The 22,446-nt window shown below is 45.4% G+C and overlaps 1 protein-coding gene across 4 annotated transcripts in view; it reads right to left on the bottom strand.

Annotated features, from left to right (window-relative positions):
* LOC146175434 (uncharacterized) overlaps positions 1 to 22,446 on the bottom strand; it is a 39,510-nt gene that overhangs the window by 7,274 nt on the left and 9,790 nt on the right. For 3 of the 4 annotated variants that reach the window (XM_084581777.1, XM_084581780.1, XM_084581781.1), the window contains 5 exons: positions 21,515 to 21,784; positions 9,622 to 9,821; positions 7,462 to 7,607; positions 6,729 to 7,013; positions 4,732 to 4,814 (listed from right to left, as the gene is read on the bottom strand). In XM_084581777.1, the coding sequence (XP_084437903.1) occupies positions 4,732 to 4,814; positions 6,729 to 7,013; positions 7,462 to 7,607; positions 9,622 to 9,821; positions 21,515 to 21,784 (984 nt within the window). Of the gene's footprint in view, positions 1 to 4; positions 3,681 to 4,731; positions 4,815 to 6,728; positions 7,014 to 7,461; positions 7,608 to 9,621; positions 9,822 to 21,514; positions 21,785 to 22,446 lie in introns of those variants that run through there. The other variant, XM_084581778.1, reaches the window with a different exon arrangement.

Below are 22,446 nucleotides of genomic sequence, written 5' to 3'. Positions count from 1 at the left end.
GGTAAAGATAAAATGGTTTGCATTCTGGCACAATTCTACGGTTGAAATGGAATCCAGTTTTTGGGCTGTTAGAGGCTGCTGGCCAAAGCTTAGCACATGGGTCAGACAGCGGTAACAAGGCCATTACTAAGGCGTACATGCTGTTGATGTTTCAGCTTCAGGTCAGTTACGGTCCAGCACAGTTATGCACCAAGAGTTATGCTCCACCACAATTACGATCCAGGAAAACAATGCTCCAGGATATTAAGCTCCAGCACAATCATGACCCAAGATAGTTATGCTCCAGCACAGTTACCGTATATTGCTGCGTATAAGTCGACCTTTTATTTAAAATGTCGTTCCAAAAGTTGGGGGGTCGACTTATATGCGGGGTCAAAAGTAATTTCGACCGAGTCGCGGATAATACCACGCCCCGTGCACTCGTAATTTCATAAAGGTTGTCAGACACAATGCGAAAGTGGATCTGCTTCAAAAAAAGAATTTAATTGAGATATGCACCAAAGGGTTGCTTTATTACGATAGCAACTTGTTATCGACAAACCGTGGGCATTCCACAAAAAAACGGCCAAAGCCGGGCGGGCTGGCAATGTTTGATACAAATGGTACAGCTACAAATCCAATCCAATCCAAAACGGCCACACGTGACCATTCACATGAGCCGAGAAGCATTTTCCAAGGCCCATTTTCACGTGTTGTGCAACGTTGTGTGCCTTCCGCCATTTCTTCTCGTCGCACCGCCTGGACTCAAGCCGATATGACAGCTAACAGCGGTGTATGTGGTTTGTGTCACTCGACGGAGGCCTTGCAAGATGCCGCCGCAACCTCGGCAACAGTACAGCGCTGCTTTCAAGCGACAAGTCATCCTTTACGCCGAGTCGGAAAACAACGCCGAAGCAGAGCGGAAGTTTGACGTCTCAGAAATGTGCGTGAGAGGCTGGAGAAAACAAAGAAGTAAGCTTTTTGCGTGTGCTGCTACACGCCGTTCCTTTCGTGGGCCGAAGTCCAAATAATACCCTGGTGTTGAGCAGGCGGTTGGAGATTGGGTTCACGACCAGAGAAGCAAGAGCCTGAGTGTTTGCTACAATGACATTGAAACAAAGGCACGCGCTGTCGCAGGGGAGATGTGCATCCCGCGTACCGACTTTAAAGTGTCTAAGAAGTGGGTGATGAATTTCATGAAGAGGAACGGCCTAAGCCTGAGGCGATGGCCGACCGTATGCCAACGGTTGCCCGAAGCCTACGAAAAAAAAACGAAGCGTCTTTCTGCGCTACGTGAATGACCTGCGGGCAACACATTCATTTCTGCTTGGTCAAATAGGCAACGATGATCAGACTCCAGTCTGGTTTGAAATGCCTAGCAATTGGACCGTGTCTGCAAAAGGGGAGCGCCAGGTCCGCCTGCTGACAAGGCAACACGCACAACCGTTTCACGGTCATGTTATGCTGTACGGCAGATGGGCACAAGTTGCCGCCATTCCTTCTGTTCAAGAGGAAAACGATCCCGACGAAGGAAAAGTTCCTGCCAAAAGTCATTGTGCAGGTGAATGAGAAGGGATTTTTTAATGATGAAATGGTCCTCGAATGGTTTCGTCTCGTGTGGTGCAGGTGTCCAGGGGCACTGCTGAAGCCCCGCAGCATGCTCATCCTGGACTCATTTTGTGGCCACATAACCGACAATGTAAGCAGTAGCGGACGCGGGATGCGACCTGGTCATCATTCCGGCTGGATTGACACCTATTCTTCAGCCACTGGATGTGGCACTGAACAAGCCATTCAAAGACCACATCGGTGCATTCTACGAGTGGCTTCAGCAAGAAAATCCAAAGACACCAACACGGAGGCTGAAGCGAGCTTCTTTGGGCGAAGTGGCTCAATGGGTCAACGATGCCTGGTATGGACTACCAACAGACATGGTCTCTACGGTGTTCTCCACGTGCAGTATCTCGGCGCCGCTTCCGACGACCAGCGGCAGCAGTGGCACATAAGATGATGATCGCGACTGTGTCCTCACAAGCGACAACAGGTTGGTTGGTTTGGTTGGTTTGAGGGGTTTAACGTCCCAAAGCAACTCAGGCTATGAGAGACGCCGTAGTGGAGGACTTCGGAAATTTCGACCACCTGGGGTTCTTTAACCCTTTCACTGTCACGAACGTACCGGTACGCATTCGCGTTTCCTCCCCGCAGTGTCAATAACGTACCCGTACGTATTCTATCTTGCGTTCAAATCTTCGCGCCTCACCGTAAAGCTACCGCGCTTAGACTTGCTCCGCCATTTGTTGAATCTTTCTACAAGCTGATATGCTCGCTCCGTGCCGATATGACACATATATGGAAGAGTATGGTGCGACCGCACCCGCCCGTTCTTTGCTCGTGGGAGGGGGCGTGGTCGCTCCGTGACGCTACTCTCTCGAGCGAGCGATCCTTCGGCGCGCGCGTGCGGTTATGGGTTCAAAGTTTGTTCTGCCATCTGCGGCAGGTTTGGAGGTTTTTATTTTTATTCTTTGTCGCGCTTCCGCTACGGCGTGGCAAGTTCAGGGCCGCACGCAGTTGCCTCTCTCCGACTGACATATGACTCGATTGCTGCATTTGCTCTCTCCACATGCCCTCGCTTGAGGACAGCTTGCCATTAGCAGCAGCACATGAGTGTTTTAGCCTCTTTCCATCTTTTTCTCTTTCGACTTCACTCGTTCCCTGATATGCTCGTTCTCTGAAACCAAGCCGACACTGGGGGTGCGTCCCGGTCAGAAACAGCCGACAGTGAAAGGATTAACATGCACTGACATCGCACAGCACACGGGCGCCTTGCTTTTCGCCTCCATTGAAAAGCTGTCGCCGAGGCCGGGATTCGATCCCGCGTCCTTGGGAACAGTAGTCGAGCGCCGTAACCACTGCGCCACCCCGGCAGGGTACAAGCGACAACAGATGTCTAGTGAACGAATAAATGTTTCCTTATGACACGACCTTCTGAAATACTTTTTGGGCGAACTAGGCCCGCAGGGTGTGGCAGCGCCGACCTAAATTCGGAGTCTTTTTTTTTGCCCAAAGGGGGTCGCGAGTTGGGGGGTCGACTTATAGTCGGCAATATACGGTATGCTCCAGCAGTTACGATCCAGGATATTTTTGCTCCTGCACAGTCATGACCCAGGATATTTATGCTCCAGCACAGTCATGACCCAGGGTATTTATGCTCCAGCACAGTCATGACCCAGGATATTTATGCTCCAGCACAGTTACGATCCAGGATATTTATGCTCCAGCACAGTTACGATTCCAGGATATTTATGCTCCAGCACAGTCATGACCCAGGATATTTATGCTCCAGCACAGTTACGATTCCAGGATATTTATGCTCCAGCACAGTTACGATCCAGGATATTTATGCTCCAGCACAGTTACGATCCAGGATAGTTATGCTCCAGCACAGTCATGATCCAGAATATTTATGCTCCAGTACAGTCATGATCCAGAATATTTATGATCCAGCACAGCTACAAGTCAGGAGAGTTATGCTCCAGGATAGTTACAATCCAGGACAGTTATGCTCCAGCAGTTTTGTTATGTGATGCCGTTTAAAGAATGGTACCCCAAGGGGTTTTTCAGTCAATGTGGAGTACACTGCAACAGCACAGTAACCAAAGGCATCCGCCTGGGAAGCAATTATTTTCCAGCTCGTTTTGTTCCTGTAAAAACTAAAGGAATTTCAGAATACGCCCAAGACATGTGAAAACAAAGAAAGGCAGACTTTGCATAGGATGCTTACAAGAAAACAGAAACAAAATAAGAGCACAAATTAGCTCATAAAACGTTGAGAGAAATGCACAATACAACACGGCATATGACAGCCTTTTCTGACTAGGATAGTCACACCTGACTACCTGGCGCTGAAAGCCCTCAGCCACAGAAAACAGCCCATATTAATAAAGCCTTTGCCTCCGGAGCTGAATAGAGACTTAATATAGTAGTTACAGTGAAATGCAGTGTGTAACATGTTACTTCACATAATGATGTCTTGAACAACTGCGCTATTTCATTTGAGCATGAATGCGGTACATGTAAAGACCAGCACTTTCTGAGAAATAGCCAAGCCACTTCTAGCTCTGCGGTTGTCTTCATGACTGGACGTCAAGTTTCATGTCTCACCCTAGTGCTGAGGTGCCCTCTCCGTACCTAACTTGATAGCCAACTAACCAAACTTCTTTTTGGTCCCCGTTTCAGGAACAGGGCCAACATCCGGTGGCATACTAAAAACATCAGTGCCATCTAAAGGTCCTGCAAGCTGGCGGCATGTCAACACCGAGAAGATGGTGGCTGACAGTATATGTCCAACTAAGACGTAGTTTTTTTTACATGGCACTGCTCCTATCAGCAATACCATCAACTGTGAATGGCGTTAGGTTTCATCACGTAACAGTGACAAAAACAGGATGGATTACGCTGGGTGAACGTAACATTAAATGTCCACTGTGAGGGGGTTATAAGCCGTGGCAAAATGCTGCATACAGACGGCGAAAAACCAGTCACACTATTTTTACGACTCCTGTACTCAGAACATAAAGAAGCACAAATTCAGATTCAGCTCATAATTTTGCACACCTGCACACAAGCCAAACTTGAATGCAAAGCTACCCGGAAGCTACCTCCAAACACTGCCAAGCACACTTTGTGCATGTCTGCCACCATCTCCAAAACACCAGCCAGTTCAATCTGACGGCAGAAACTTTTTCCACTTACCTTTCTTGCTCGTCGGCTTTGGCGGCTCCTTCTTCTTGCTTGCTGCAGGGTGCCTAAAGTTCTTCAAGTGCTGGGCGTTTTTCCTGTGAAGTGAAAAAGAAAACACCAAATTTAGCGCACTTGTTCATCTACTCTTTGCATTCGCTCAGTTATTGGCCTCTGTGCAGTAGTGTGCTCAACAATGAGCTGTTATTCTATGGCACAAGACTGCATGCTATGATACCAGCTCTTCTAGCCTTAAGGGGCAGCTGAAGAGGTTCTGAAGTTCGACGTGCTTAAACGGAATAAATGTATGAAACTCACAGGTAAGAATGCGAGTCCTTCTGTGCTAGCATTTGAACTGTCAATATAATTGGCAAAGTGACATCTGTGCTCAGACTTTTCCACAGTGTACAGCACCTCTGGCTGGGGCTACAATGACATCACATGTAGCGGTGCCATGTTTCAGATGGAGAAATGTTGTTTGAAAAGAGGAAACCGGTGACACCAATTATATAGCTCATGTTGTTCTTTGATAGCATCAAATGACACATGGCAGCATGTGGGCTAAGTCAGTGGAAATCTGAAAATTTAGCAACAATGACATCATTATGAGTTTCTCTGCACTTCTCCAAGAAGCGAGAAGCCTGAACTTCACCTCCCTTCAGTGAGAAAACGGCATTTTCATGTTTCGAATAGTTGATCTCGACATAGACGATTATGCTTTTGCATTGTGCACAGCGCAACCAAGCAGGCACCGTTGTAAAACTTGCCCTAAAACAAAATTTACCACAATATGCAAGCCCTGTGCGCAGTTCCATCGCAAACGCGACATCAATTGAAGTGGAACATATTTGAAAGTCTTGACGATCAGAACGTAAAATACTGCATGCAGAGGAGTAGAAACTATGAATGCGATGCGACAGTATGGCTTGAAAGGGTTTAACACCCCAAAGGAGCACATTAGATATGAGAGGTGCCATTTTTGGCCACCTAGACCCCATGCATGGACATCATCGAATAGCATAGAAGCATTTTCGTACCGCCATGTTCGGGTGGAACATTCCTGCAAGTGTTAAAATACACTGACTGATAGTTGTAGCTTCTAACCTGCTAAGAAAAAACTGCGAGATGAAAAGTTGGATTCACAGAACATTTTCCCTCTCATAATTCTGGCCCGTTTTCCGAGGCTGTACATCAAGACCTCCGCACACAATGGTGGGTGTTGTAGAAGAAACTTAGCCAAAAAATGGCTTTAGATGTGCATCATGCAAAGATTTTGCTTCAGTTATGATGAGCCTCGTGCCTTTGTCTTAGATTTGCATTGTGATAGCATGCAGTTCTACAAAGTGTATCCACCTCTCTGCTGCTCATGTGACATGAGAGTTTTGTTGAAGGGGCTAGAAACAAACCCTCAAAATTTCATGATCAGTCAGTTCGATGGGTACACAACAGATTCTCAAACACCACCAACTAGTTCACAGTAATAGCCACCTAATGAAACGAGAGAACTGAGTTTGAATTGAGCCATTTGCTTTTGATTTAGTTTAATGTAACTTTATTGGCTGCTTTGCAGTGGTTCACAACAAACGATTGTGCAACTGTCACCGTGCACCAGGACAAATGATCGTGCAAGAACAGACCTAAATTTCATCAATGCAATTGGCCACAGAAGTAAGACGCGCCTTCACCTAATACTAGCTTTAGGAAAGGTATCGGGCTCAAAGTTGAGGTACTATATGTTGGAGATTATGGCAACTGTCACGAAAATATCAGTTCTGCCAATTTCAAAGCATTCAAATTTATTTTTGATTCAAATGGCGACAAATAAGGAGCAGTGCCTTCTGTGCACTGTCCTTAACGCAAGCAAGCATTGGCAGGGCAGCAGGATTACAAGGTCAAGTCAGTCCAAGGGTGGCATTTACTTGCATGCATTGGGCTAAGCCAGGCTTTCTGTACTTTCTCATGCAATGAACATGGTCTGATCCATCCTTTCTCGTTTGTGAGGCTATTCTAACCTGAAACACTCCTTCCCATATCGGCACATTGGTCTGTCGTCCTCATCTCCGCTACCATCGCGGTCGCTCTCTCCCTGCTGTGGCTTGGTGCGCTTTTTGGTGGCAGCAGTGGCAGCAGGTCGCTTGGAGGTTTTCTTGCCTCGGTCATCGTCACTCCCTGCATCGCTATCGTCAGTGCGGTCCTTTGCCTCTTCCTCGTCTTTGGACTCTTCTTCATCAGCCGAGGAGCCTTCGTAGTCGGAGTCATTTGGATGGCTAAACTGCTTCAGATGCTGTGCATTTTTTCTGCCACCAAAAAAAGTGAGCGGAAAATGCAATTAAAATGGTTGGTCACCATAGTTGGCCCTCTGAAGCCCCAACAACATGCTACCGCACAGGCTCAAAGACCACACTGACCATGCACTAAATATGTTGCATGCTCTTTGGCCACGTTTCGTATTAACTTTGGTAAAGAGTGTGGCTTTGACATTTAGTCGCACACAGTTTCTCTGGCAAGCACAAATGCACGCACGCTACACAACGGCATAAAATGCAAGGTTTCCTTTCATATGCTGGCAACTATGCCTAGGCTTGTATGCAAAACTTTCTCATTCCCTCTTGCCACAAGGAACTTTTTTAGGTTCTCTGTACTGGCACCAAAGAAAACCAAGAAGGGTTTTTGTCTATCTTTCATGCACTACAATGTCCAAATCTAAGTGACTCTTGAGGTCTCTACGTAAAGGAGTGTGCTGACCTGAAACACTTTTTGCCGTATTTGCACGTCGTCCGCTTTGCAGGCTGGCGCCTCTGGCCCCTCCGGACAGGTGCCTCTTCACTCTCTTCGGAGCTGCCGCTTTCTGAGGTTGATCTCTTCCGCCTGTTGCGGGTCCTGGTTGTAGGCTGCACGAAAGCAAACATTTTCAAGCCAGAATGCTAACAACTTCATGTGCTATAACCGAATATTTCAAAAATTAAGCCCGAAATTCCAGATTTCAGGCCTTTTTTTCCCTGCAACTCAAATCTCCTTTTGCCATATTTTACTCCCCCAAACCTAACGCCAGTGAACAGAGAGAGGCAGAAGCTGGCCTTTTTCGCCTTTTGTGCACTGTTACCAAGAAAGAAAAGGTGAACACTTTCCAGCCGCAATGAAAACAACTTGACAGAGAGCAGCAGCTTTGCAGAGTGCAATGAGGTTTATCGTAACAGAGATGCCTCATTATTTTCTTTAATGCTGCTGATTTCCAAGGCTGCCCCTTTTCTCCTGTTCTACACCTCCATCACCGGCTGACCACGGAAGGAAAAGCCCCAAAGCTTCAAAGCAGACATTTCAAGGAAAACAAATGCAAAACTTCGTGCTGCCATGACTGCCTTTAAATCTAGAGCAAACAGCTAGCAATGGTCAGCAACAAGAGTGAGATTACAATAGGTTTTTTGATGCACTGATATTATTTGTGCATTTTGACCACACTACAGAGTTACTATTGAAAGGTCTATACTGTTTCCATTTATGACTGACCAATCATACTTTCTGACAGCAATGACTACTTTTACAGCAATGAATCTACGGCTGTGGGGCCTTGCATATTTTAGAAAGTTATTGGTGGTTATGTTGGGCTCTACGGTGCATAAGCAATATTAGGTTGTCTGCACAAGAGTTCATATTGTTGTCACTGTTGAAGTCGTGAAACACCACTGTAAGAGAAAAATCAGTGACACAGCTGCTCCTGGGTCAAGTCCCTTTCTGAAGCAGAAATTTGATCCAAGCTGGTGGTGTCTTGGCCTGAAATGCACGCACCTAAAGGCAAAAATAAAATATAAAGGTTGTACCTAAAACAAATCATTTATTAAAACTGTAGCAATATATTTGGCATGAAGACACGGGAAGAGAGAAGGTGAGGGAAGAAGGAAAGATGTGGAGGTTAACCAGGAGAAAGCCAGTTCACTACACCCTGTACAGAGGGAAATGGAAGAGGTTTGGTTTATGGGGTTTAATGTCCCAAAGCGACCCAGGCTATGAGGGACGCCATTGTGGAGGACTCCACAAATTTTGACCACCTGGCGTTCTTTAACGTGCACCGACATTTGCTACGATTTGCCACCACCATGTGCGACAACCGACGTGGCCGTAGCGTAGCATCAGGCAAAGCAGTAAGCGTTTCGGCCATTTCAGCACCGTCCGGCCGCCCGCCCTACGCTTCCTCCCGCGGGCGTGTCTCGGCACGCTGAAGTCACACGTGCCTAGTGTGTGCGTGCGTGCAAGTGTGTGCAAACGCTGGCCAAGCACGGCGCTCGAGAGGGAGAGCTTCGCCCTCGCCCGTCTGCAGGAGGTAGAGGAGATTCTGTCGCGCGCCACAGACGATTGAGTCATCTAGTCTTGTTCAGACACGAAGTTTCTCCCTTTCCCCCTGAACTGACAAACGTACAAAAAGTAGCGACAGACTTCGCTGCCAGGGAGACACTTGAGACGACGCCAGACACCAGCTGTGTGAGAGCGTCAGTTTTCTCTCCGGGCAAGCTTCTCTGCCCGTTCCTTCATGATGTTGTATTAAACGTTTGTTTTGTTAGAAGACACCTCGTCTTCGCTGGAACCGCTGTTGCCGTCAGCCGAGCCACGATGCTGCCAAGCCAACGCTACCAAGGGGCCGAGACCCGCATGTAACACATCGCACAGCACACAGACACCTTGCTTTTCGCCTCCATCGAAAAGTGGCCACAGAAGTTGGGATTCAATCCTGTATCCTTGGGCGCAGCAGTTGAGTACCCTATCCACTGCGTCACCCTGGCGGGTCCAAGTTAAATATGGAGTGTGCCGAGTTAGTAAAGACTTTCTGCACAACATAAAAACAAAAAAAAAAAAAACAAAAAAAAAAAAACATGAAACACAGCTGGTGAGCGGAAAAGATGCTCTGGTCACCTTCTTCCTCCGGCTCGAACGCTCCCAGTCACTGGCGGAGTCACTGTCGGATGCAGCGTAGCGCACAGTAGCCTTTTTGGTCCGGCGGTTCTCCTCTTCCCAGTCGCTGCCAGAGTCGTCCACCTGTCTTCGCCGTTTCTTTGGTTTCCACTCGTCAGAGCTATTGTCCCACTCATCGTCATCACTCGCGATGAAATCATCTGCGCATAGAAAATGTGAAGGATAAATGCCCAAGGACGGAACGAGAGAGAGGAATATTAAAAAGGTTAACCTATCATCAGTCTGAAGCAGGACCTGTGACGCTCACACTGGTACACACCATTAACTCTATCATGTGCAAAAGCGACAAACGCACACAATGACCTTTCAGCAGGAGAGCTCTCTGATAAACAATTAGGGAATGAGAATTTTCAGACGCCGCTAATACTACTCTGCTTCATTGTTAACCATGCAGCAGGCAAACCATAATTTTTAATATGAGGTAGACCTATGTACATAAATTTGATTCAATCGACAACAAATGCAAAGTACATAACACAGCAAAAACAGTTTGACTAAACACACAATAACAGATTTGCACACCAACTCATTATGTCGACCACCATCTCACTCTTGTTATTTGTAAGACTAAAATCATTAGGAATTTCATGAAGTACATTCAGAGCATAATTTCTCATCTTCTTGTAATCTGTACAAACCTGTTTGAACTCACACTGTACCATGGTTTTGAATATAGCTCTGAAGGAAACGTGGTGCCTAACTCCAGGTCACGGGCTTCTGTAAAGCTCCTAATCTGCGTTACCAATTCAAAAACAGAAAACCCACAACAGGAAGCCCGAAAGCTCGCATAAACAATTAAATTCAATATTTGCATTGAAAATCCAATCCGCACGCATTATATTTGTTATTTGTTCTGCAAAAGATATAACCCATATACTTTTGTAATCTGTGCTAAAATAATATGCGCTACTTTCATCTTCTCGAACTTTGTTTATATGCCTTGCCTAGGTAAGACGATGTAGTTGCTAGTTTTGGTTTGTGATGTGCTTCTGTATTATAACAGTTTCTATTTTATATGCATCTGCGTTTGGCACTAATTAGGCTTGTACATAATTTTGTGGTTTTGATGAGTGGCTTGCTTTTATTATTGTTTATATACACTGAAAACTGCGTCGACTGCTGTCTTGTACATTTAGGAAAACGTAGCGCAAAGAAGACAAGGACAAAAAGAGAAGGAAACACACACGAGCGCTTCTCTTCTCTTTTTGCCCTTCTCTTTTTGTCCTTGTCTTCTTTGCGCTACGTTTTCCTAAAATGCGAATGCACCAACTCGCCCAATTTAGCATTCTTCTGCTGTCTTGTACTTTGGCCCCTGGGCCGTCGCCAAGTTGCCGAGTACAACTTTTAGCCCAGGGCCATTCAGAGTTGCTTTGTAACTGCACTGAAAAATAAATGAATTGAATTGAATTGAAAAAAAAAAACAACAACAACTAGAAAGCAGTCTTTTCTCTTTCAACTACAAACTTCGAACTACAAATTGTTTCATTCTCAGGAATATCTACACTGCCTTCTGTAGGTCTAAATAAGGACTGCGAAAGCACCTTCTCTATTCTTACTACAAGCTGCTGTCTTCAGGCACTTTCACTCACAAAAATGTTATTTACTTCAGCCTGATATGCCGGGCACTCTGCTGGTGACTGTCTGCTTACCGCTGGTTCTAGGTGGAATTGCAGCATTGCTGCCAACATATACATTCATGCCTTAAGCAGCAATTACTCTTCCTTCAGAGCCCGGTTCGAATAATAAAGATGGGATTCACCATCTCTCTTCAAACTAGGTTCCCTGTTTACATTTGATGGTATTTAATTGAGAGAGCATGTGTCCAACTTAAGCATTCTACCAGAGGAGTATCAGCATTGAAAGAGGAAATTCGGCCAACTCAAGGAAGGAATTTTTGACGAAAGAATCTCTATACCAGTTCACCTCATCTTAGAATACAGCCGTGCTCCCACGGTTTTCCAGTTGATTAGAGTGGGCTTCTTCCATTAGCAATTTTTTCTCCTAACCCTAACGATTTCCATAAGAGGCACTGCCAACTCTTTCCTTCGTATTTCGAACTTCCAGTATGCAGCGTCGAAACCTATGGTCCTGCAGCCACTCTTTCTAAACTTCAGCACATACTTGAGAACTCCCAGTCAGTTGAATCAGATCATTGGCAGCATCAGACTCGACGACTGCATTAAAAATATCATGTATATCAATTCAGGGCATATTTACTGGGCGTGTTTGAATATTTGCCGCCTTGACATTTCAGCGACATATACTCACAGCGACATTCTCTTGCATAAATGAATATAATTTTTAAGGCTTTTTGCACAAGTCTAAGCAAAATTTGTAGGGCCACCAAGAATCGCCAAAATAAAAGCCAATAGGACCTAAAAATTACTAAATATCTTGCTTACCCGTAATCCAATATTTTTGCCTGCTAAACAGTGTAAAAACTCGCTAAATTTAGCAGAAAAAAAAAAAACGCTACCTTGGCAACACTCAGACCTGCCAACCCCACAGTGCTAAATCTACTATAGAGGATGCCAAAAAATACTAAGTATCGGTGAAAAATACTAAAATGTTTTTATTACTCAAAATCTCTTTTGAATGATGGAAAACAGAGCAGTCTAAACTAGAGTTCCGAAAAGTCTCGTAAACACAACTTCAGAAACACATATTTGAACTGAAAAGTTGGGAAAGTACTCGGGAGGTTACTGCTTTTGCCTTCTGCAGGAAGTCCTTGCCAAACACCTGATTGTGACAAACTCCAAACTCCTTGCATTTGACAATTAACAGTTGTTCAAGGCCCTTTTTTGAAATGGAGGAGCGAAATCTGGTGCACGTCTTCTTGACTTTGCTAAACACTCTTTCACACTCTGCATTATTGCATGGGAGAGTCAGAATGCCCAATGTAACTTCCGAGAGCTTATCATACTTGAAAGTATGCTCAATGTCCTGAAGACTGGCAGCAGCGTGCCTTGCTCGTCTATGCACTCCCGAATGGTTACCTCTACTCGATCAGAAAAGCCATGAAGAGACACTCGGTTTGAATAGCGGCTTGGTCCACTTCAGAAATAAAATACCCACTAATCTTCTCGTTGGTGCCAACAATACTTGCCGAATCCTTATTCTTCTTTGTACCGCGATGAAGCAGAATTTCCCGACGACCGGCATGCGGCATATCAAGCGGCAGTAGGTGCCCAAAGCGTACCTTTCGCCTTTGCTATATTTTTGTATGCACAAAAAATTCGTTGAATATTTGGGCACGAACACTTGAAAGTATTTCTTGTAAACATCTCACAATTGCACCCGCAGCAACTACGCTGCCAACACAGTAAGCCTATCTAAAATTTGGCAGCCTCAGCTAGCCGAAAAGTTAATTGCGATGTAGCCGTACTTTATTGAACAGGCATGATCTGATTGAATAGAGGCGCTGACAAGTGATGTGGCAAACAAATAAGATGCGCCACGGAGTACACAGCCTGCCATGAAATGGCGTACGCGGCACAAAAGCAGTTGTGTTCGTGTTTTCGCATGTCTACTCGGTCTAACCCTGCTACCTTTTTTTTAGTCAAGACATATATCAAGAAAAATCGTAAAATGAGAGTGGGCACTACAATACTCGCAAGAAAGCACTGAAAATAAGGCACTTTACGATAAAATTGTAAAACTTGGCAGGTATGCAACACTGCTTCTAACACTGCGTTAGTGTTTTTGACCTGACGGATACACCAATGTACAATGTAAAAGGAAGTCAGATAGATGAAGTTTGTGAACTATAATGCTCCCTGAGCAAACAGTTTGAACCAGAATAGTTTAGCCTGAACTTGTAACTTCTTCCTCCAGCTACAGCCAGGAATTTCATCACAAGTGCCTCCATCCATCAAATACAGTTAATCCTGGGTATACTGAATGTAAAGAGGACCACAAAACATGTAGTTCAACATATTGGTAACTTGTTATTCAAAATGCGGCCATGAACAAGAGCATGGTGCACCAGAGCTATGGACACACATTTTGCAGTGACATTGTAGTTGCAGGTGAAATGGAAGTGCACCACTCGTTGGACCGCAGCCTGTACCTTGAACTTCAGTACTGCCTAGTGTAGGAAGCCTAGTCACATTATCAAGGTGCTTTTAGTACAATAATCTTTTGCTAAGATTAAGGCACACTTGGATTTTGTAACGCCCTCGAAACAAAGGCAAGCGAAGCAGGCCTGATGAGAGCCGCTGGTAGTCTTCGGTCAACTAGGTTAGCTTCATTACATGGCCACCGTTATGCTGAACGCTGACTTACCCGTATGACAGCAGTGTTGTGTGGAAACTGGTGCTGTCAGAGCGAAGGCTACTACCAATCTTAGGCCACGCTCCTCATATCATGTAGCTCTATAGTATTTTCATGTGGCTAGCACCCCACATAGGTGCCCAAAGTAGTGTTATTAGAAAAACATTAACTTGCAGGGGCATGGTTTGACATATCAAATGTTTTAAGTAAGTTCAATAAATGCACTCAACAGTGCTAAAATAAAAGCTCGTTAATATGATATAGCTTAATTCGAATCAACGCCCATGTCCGTGCAGAGCCATATGTATATCAATGGGCGATAACTCCCGATAATCCGAACATGCCGATTTCCACACCGGTTAATTTGAATTAGGAGCCAATGGCTGACACCGCTTCTCATAAATAGAAGTCACTTTGTGGTGAGCACAATCTACTTGCTTTATTTTTAATAAGCAGAACGATGAAAAAGAAAACTAAGCCAGAGCGAATTTTGGCAAGCACAAGGCGGGACGCAAATTTCGTTGCTGGAGCCTCCGGTGCATGCCATAGCAGGCTTTCGCTAACGCGGGGGCATCGCAGAAAACTGTTGCAGGTAATCGCTGCGCTGCTGCGGCCCCGATCGGTGGTACCAAGGGTGGGATGCATCACAATGAGTAGTCTATTTTACATTTGTTGCCACACTGGTTTGTTCTGCACGAGTTTGCTCGTTGGTTCGGTGTCTCGCCGGTGAGACTCATCGACTGTGCCAAGGACGGCGAGCCGAGGAAAGTACTTGCCAAGGAATTTAAAAACGAAGATGGAAATATTGCAGTAGGTCGACAGTGGTCTCTTAACAAAGACAGCGATGGCCGAGAAATATGTCATCAAAAAAGAAGTAGACTGTCTACCTACTTCAGTAGAGTTAGTTGTTGGGCTAGTTGGTATCTAAGATTTAAGGACATAGTTCTCAGCATAAAAACATGCGACAAAAAAAGACTAGGGACGAACACAGCGCTGTGTTCGTCCCTAGTCTTCTTCCTCCCTTTTTTTGGCCGCGTGCCTTTGCGCTGAGAACTATATCCTTATGTCTACCTACATCAAGAGAACAAGGACTCTTATCATCGATGCCTATCAAAAAGATATTTTGAGCCCCTGCAGAAACGACAACGAACATTGGCTCAACCCGAGATGGAGAATGCTGTCATAACAAGGATAAAGGAAGTTCGCAGCAGGAACATTCCATTATGAGGACCCATAATTGCTGCAAAGGCAGTGGACTTCGCCGGCCAAATAAGCATCGACTTCAGTGCATCAGAAGGCTGCTTGTCTCGTTTCAAGGCCCGCCACGGGCTGATGTTAAGTCTGTTGAGGAGCAGCTGCAGCCGACTAAGAAACCTGTGAAAATTGGGTCTCAGGTGAACTAGAGTATCCAGCTGATTACTTGCTCAGCGATAGCTTCAATGCTGATAAAACTGCGCTTTATTTTAGGTTGCTCCCAAACAAGACTGTCAGTTAGCTATAAAGGCGATACATGCTCAGGCAGGAAGCGAAGCAAGGAAAGGGTAACGGCGCTGGTGTGTGCGAACGTGACGGGCACGGAATGGTGCCGCTTGCTAGTGACAGGCAAAGCAGCGAAGCCTCGCTGCTTTAAAAGCCCGAAGACTCTGCCTGTTGATTACACCTGAAACAAAAGGTCATGAATGATGCGAGCAATTTTCATGGACTGGCTGTGCACACTAGCAAGAAAGCTTGCGGCACAGAACAGGATTGTTCCAGTGTTCGTCGGCTACTATCTGGCACAATTAAACATTAATGGATTGAAGGCAATACGTCTGGCATTTTTGCCAAAAAAGCATAACTGCTGTACTGCGGCCTATGGGCCTCGGGATTATTAAAAATCTGAAGACACTGCACAGGCACCACCTCCTAAAGCAGATTCTTGCATGTATGGACAGCGGGAAGTCATATGATGTCAACCTACTCAGAACTTGCCACATGCTACAACATCATGGAACGCCGTCAAGACCAACGTCACCACAAACTGTTTCCGCAAGTGCGGCTTGCTGCATGGCAGACTTGGATGTTGAAAGTGATGACTCCGTTGTATTGGACCCTGCCTACGCTGTTTTATCGGAGGGTGTTGACTACGGGAGTTTTGTGGACGTAGACAGTGACGTGGAGACACCGGGGCCTTTAAGTGATGCCGAGATTATCGAGGCTCCGTGCTGTCAGCAGACGCTGCCCGACTGACTCATGCATTGCGAGCACAGCTGACAGCTACGACGAGTCCGAGGAAGCGACGATCCGTTGCCACACCCGAGTGCATGTGAACAGTACCGGCATTCAATCTAGCTGCATGCTATTTCTCCACTGATGAGAATTCGGACGCCGCAGCGGAGATGTTGGGAAAGTTGCTGACAATGCTTGCTGAGTCGCGGCAAAGAAAGCGCAAACAAATCCGCATCACTGATTATTTTTCATTTTGATATGCTTCGACATTCTATTGTTAATAAAAATTTTTGAAGCATAAATAATGTCATATTTTATCATTAAGCATGACGCTCACGTGGATACATTTTGGCATTAGTTCCAGGCGCACAAACTGATTGGATATTTTTTATTTCCTTCGGTGTTCGGACTCCATGATTTCAATGCCCATAGTCGTGCACCGCAAGTGTGATAAAGATGCCAGATATGGCCGGGTGCAATGGGCGCTTTTTTTAGCATCCGGTCATCAATTTGAACTCTGCTTAATTCAAACAATTTTACGGTCCCCCCAGAGTTTGAATTAACGAGCTGTTACTATGTACTTCTGCAAGGGAATTTCAAAGGGATAGCTTGACAGCTTGATATATGCTTTTATTTCAACATATGCAATATCGATATACTAGCTAAGATCCCCTTCATGGATCACTGCCTTGTCGTGGCGGAGGGGTTTGCGAAGCTTAATGAAGTAGTGAGCTCTGCTGTGTAGGGCCACCCAAGATGGTTACGGCAGAGAGTTCTGACAAAATGCGATTCACTGGAGAAGGTAATAGCAACCCACTCCAGTATTTCCTGCCAAGAAAACCCTATGGCCAGTCACAATAGCATTAATGATATGGCGCCAGATGATGAGCCCCCCCAGGTTGGAAGTCATCCCACATGTTACTGGGGATGAACAAAGGGCGATTCCTAGTAGCTCTAGGACGAATGAAGCGGCTGGGCTAAAGTCAAAAATACGCTCAGTTGTGGATGTGTCGGGAAGTGACCGGAAAGTCCGATGTTGCAAGGAGATATATCACATAGCAACATGGAATGCAAAATCTATGACGCAAGGTAAACTGGACGTCGTCAAGCGAGAAATGGACAGATTGAACATTGATATCTTGGGTATCAGCGAGCTCAAGTGGACCGGAATGGGAGAATTTAATTCCAGCGACCATTATGTCTTTTATTGTGGGCACGAATCCAGGAGAAGGAATGGGGTCGCTCTCATAGTAAACAGAAGAATGGGCAAAGCAGTGCTAGAGTACAAACCCAAAAACGACCGAATGATTTCACTTCAGATCCAAGGTCCCCCTTTCAACGTAACAGTTATCCAAGTCTATGCACCAACCCCTACTGCTGAAGAAGCTGACGAGATATTTTATGCTGACCTGCAATGGCTTTTAGACTGCACTCCATCATCAGACTTCCTTTTTCTCATAGGAGACTGAAATGCTAAGGTGGGGAGTGAAGAAATATCCGGAATTACAGGAAAGTTCGGTCTTGGTGAGCCAAATGAAGCTGGGCAGAGGCTAGTAGAGTTTTGTCAAGAAAACAACCTGACCATAGCAAATACTCATTTTCAACAACACAGGAGGCACCTGTACACATGGACTTCACCGGACAGTCTATACAGGAATCAGATTGATTATATTCTTTGCCGGCAGAGATGGAGAAGCGCTATATAAGCAGTAAAAACAAGGCCTGTGGCCGATTGTGGCACCGATCATCAGCTTCTTGTTGCCAAATTTAAGCTTCAATTGAGGAAAACGCAGAAAACTAGAAGGCCTTTCAGGTATGATCTGGATCAAATTCCATCAGAATATGCTGTGGAAGTCAGGAATCGATTTCAAGAATTAGATCTAGAAGACAGAGAGCCTGAAAAGATGTGGACTGATGTTCGTGATATAATACAAGAAGTTGCTTAAGGTAGTTTCAAAGCAAACGAAATGCAAGAAAGCAAACTGGTTATCTGAAGAGGCTTTGCAAATAGCTGAGGAAAGGAGGATGGCAAAAGTTATGGGGGAAAGAGAAAGATACAAGGTTCTCAATGCAGATTTTCAGAAAATAACAAGAACAGATGAGAATGCCTTCCTGAACATACAGTGCCAAGCAGTTGAGGACAACAGCCAATTGAGGAACACAAGAGCTCTGTATAAGACAATAAAAGATATTAAGGAAGCTTCTGTGCTAAGCTGGGCGTGATAAAGTACAAACGAGGCAGGGACCTCACTGAAGCCTCAGAGATTATGAAGAAGTGGCAGGAATACACAGAAGAGCTGTACAAGAAGGACCCGGATGTGCAAACCCAAAATAAGACGGTTGTGATTACTGATCTCGAGCCGGGCATCCTGAAAAGTGAAGTTGAATGGGCCTTACCTAGCCTTGCTAAGAACAGAGCTAGCGGAATTGATGGCATTCCAGCTGAGTTGCTTCAAAACCTCAACCGTAACGATGCTGTTAACATTCTGTATACATTGTGTCAGCAAATTTGGACAACCCTGCAGTGGCCACAGGATTGGAGGAGGTCAGTTTACATCCCCATTCCAAAGAAAGGCAGTGCCAAAGATTGTTCCAACTACCGCATGATCGCTCTTATTTCGCATGCTAGCAAGGTGATGTTGAAAATCCTTCAAGGTAGGCTGCAGCAGTATGTGGATCGGGAGCTTCCGGAAGTGCAAGCTGGGTTTCGCAAGGGCAGAGGAACTAGAGACCAGATTGCCCACCTTAGCTGGATCATGGAAAAAGCACGAGAGTTCCAAAAACCCATCTACTTCTGCTTTATTGATTATGCGTATGCGTTTGACTGCGTAGATCACAACAGATTATGGAAAGCTCTCCAAGAGATGGGAGTTCCAATTCGCCTCATCTGTCTCCTCAGGAACCTGTATGAAGGGCAAGAGGCCACAGTAAGAACAGGGCATGGCCTTACTGATTGGTTTCCGATTGAGAAAGGAGTGAGACAAGGCTGCATACTGTCGCCCTGCCTATTTAACCTATATGCTGAGTGCATCATAAGGAAGGCCGGTCTGTACGAGTGTTCAGCTGGAGTGAAGATTGCTGGGAAACGTATCGACCACCTTAGATATGCAGCTGATACCACTTTAATGGCAGAAAGTGAAGTGGAACTCAAGAGACTTCTGATGCGCGTACAAGAAGAGAGTGAGAAGTTTGGGCTTAAACTGAACATTAAAAAGACAAAGATCGTGGCAAGTCCTGAAGCATCAAGGGACAAGAAGTGGAAGCTGTGCTGTGACAGATTCTCTTCTTGGGCTCCAAGATTACCTCGGAAGGAGACTGCAGCCATGAAATTAGGAGACGCCTGCTTCTGGGAAAGAGCTATGGCTAGCCTTGACCGCCTAGTAAAGAGCAGAGACATTACACTGCCAACCAAGATCTGTATAACTCGTGCTATGGTCTTTCCAGTTGTGATGTATGGATGTGAGAGTTGGACTGTGAAGAAGACTGACCGCCGAAGAATTGACGCATTTGAATTGTGGTGCTGGTGGAGGCTCAAGGAACTCTTGAGAGTTCCTTGGACGGCCAGAAGATCAAATCAGTCCACATTGTCGACCATAAACCCTGACTGCTCATTGGAGGGTCAAATTCTAAAGTTAAAGCTCAGCTACTTTGGTCATCTGATGAGAAGAGAGGAGTCACTGGAGAAAGATTTGTTGTCCTTGAGAAGGCCGAAGGTCCTCCTCAATTCATGTCCTTGAGAAGGCCAAACTTGCAGACCATGGCTTCGAGAGTTCCAAGCTTCTCCAGCGAGCCGAAGGAGAGGAACATAGCTTTGGGAGCACCGCGCTGTTTGCACTCCTTCTCCGCGCCTCGAACATTCGGTGGTGGTTATTCGAGAGCACGCCATGCAGCGATCACCGGTTTTCAAGAAGCTATGGCAGCGGTAGCAGGCAGACCCCGGCTTAGACGAAGTCACGAAGAGAGCTAGGAGCTCACGTTTCAGTTAATGCGCCTGCTCGAGGAGCAGTGTGTAGCATGAGTCAGCTTCATTTGTCAAGTGTAGTCGTCTTGCTGTGTTTTGTAAATAGTTTTCCGTACATCGTGCTTTTATTGCATAAAGTTGAGTTTTTGTTGTTACTGCAAGTCTCTCCTCCTTTGTCTCACTGTGTGTGTGAACTACATGCCGCCCACAAAATCGAAGAACACCGTGAGGAGGTGCAGGAGAAGTGAAGAAAAGAAGACAGCGAACCTGATTTTACTACTGTTATAGAGGCATCACTGTTTCACACAGCTTCTCCAAAAAAGCGTAATGACCGGCACACAAACAAAGTTGAAACTGCTGTGAGCACAATCAAGTGGTCCACAAATGGGTAAACAAACAGTCAGGCTGTGCCCCTTTCACCATGGTCTCAGCCTCCACCCAGTGACCAGTCGAGCTTGAAAAACATCTTGGGAGTGAAAGCCCCATCTCGGACCCCTGTTTTGGAATGTTTTCAGCAATCACAAAGCGGACATGTAGACAGTATAAATGAGGAAAGCAGTGGATGCCCTCGATCATCAAGCAGCAATGAAAATCTTGTTGCTATGATGAAATTCCTGCCAGACAGACTGTATAAAAGCACTTTCTCAAAAGTAAAAAAAAAAGTCAGAGCTAAGCATCCAACAACTTCCCCAACTTCGGAAAACAAGACGATAAGCTACTAGCCTTGAACACAACTCTTGACCAACCAATTGCTGAAGCCACCGATCATTACCAATATCTTGCTCTTTGTAACATTTGCAAGCCTTTGCACGGTGGAAAACAGTAACTTCGTGAAATAGGCTGACTGCCACTATAATAGTGAATCCAAAATGTTGGAAAAATAAGATTTTGAAACACGTTGTGGAAAGATAATAGAGTAGAAAGTCGAGCTAGTTGGTCGGATGACATGTGCTGCGTGGTGCATCAAGTTGTGGAAAATAACCAACCGCTTCCACAAATACTGGATGAACAGACTTTTCATTGGTAAACTTCAGATTCCTCTTTGAATATTTTATGAGCCAACTGTCAAAAACCTTAGCAGCTCCCAGTGTGTATCGGTTGTGCAGTTCATTAAAAAGTATGCAGCAGGTATTTTTGCTTGAATTATCAGAAATACACCTTACTGTGACCCAAGACTAAATGTAATTTGATTCACTAACATCTGTGGATAAGTATCTTGAAATTGTTCCTCTCTGCAAACTTTGCTGAGGTGTTACCACAACACAAAATATGGGCGAAAGGCACTAACTGGTAAATTTACTCGGTTTACTAGGGAAGAGAAGAGCAACCACAAAGAACTGTTATTTTGAGTCATTGCTTAACGCTTCCTCCCAGCCACTGTACAAAACTCACCTAAGGAGATTTTCTGCATGAGCCCCCGGTTTTGCCTTGAGGATCGGCCACCCTTCCGGTCACGAGTGGGGACAGCAGGGTGACGCTCTTCTTCTTGCTTCTTCGTCTTCTTTTTCTTGGGCTTGTACTCTTCCTCAGACTCCTCCTCGCTACCCTCATCTTCTGAATGGTCCTCGGGCTCATTCTCGGCCCCACTCACAGAAACCTTGGCTTGCCCTCCACGAACCTTGGCCGCTGGCTCCTTTGCACTCTTTCGTAGTGCCGTTGGTTCTAAATCAAAAACAAGAAAGAGAGAATACTTCAGCAACCATAGTACGACAAAAATGCAGGATCAAAAAAAAAAAAAAAAGTAGATTATGTACAGTATATATGGTATAATATATGAAGTTTAACGTCTTCAAGAGACATCGGCTAGTTAGGGGAAAACATTTTAGAGGAGGGCTTTGAATGAGATTTGACCACCTGGAGTTCATTAATGTGCAATGACATCACACTGCCCGAGTGCTTTTCAATTCATCTCCATCTAAACGTACCCGACATGCTGTGATCGTGATCGAATCTATGTCATTGGGCACCTCAACCCCTGAGCCACCCCGGAACAAATAAAATGCACGGAGAGTTCCTGTGTCCACTCTTTTTTGCATGCTAGGTTACAGAGCCGCTAGAAAGTTACGGAATCATAGTAGTGGGCAGCTAGATGTTTACAAATGGAGCCTTCAGTAATTCAGTGGAGTGCTACAGATGGCGGGATATTTTGCTGACCGCCAGCAAGTTCTGCACCACCCAGAGCCCTCAGCTTTGTAACATTAGATACCCAGAGAGTTATACAACTGACATCAGGAAACACTCGTTTATCCCTTTAAAATACGGCAGAAAGTATACCATCAAATTTAGCCTATCACGTTTCCGTTCTCTTTGTGCAGTCTTGTGTT

The sequence above is a fragment of the Amblyomma maculatum genome, chromosome 10 (genome assembly GCF_055883805.1).
Source record: "Amblyomma maculatum isolate TAMU_Amacu chromosome 10, ASM5588380v1, whole genome shotgun sequence".
Classification (NCBI taxonomy): Eukaryota; Metazoa; Arthropoda; class Arachnida; order Ixodida; family Ixodidae; genus Amblyomma; species Amblyomma maculatum.
This window is presented reverse-complemented; position numbering and strand designations above follow the sequence as displayed.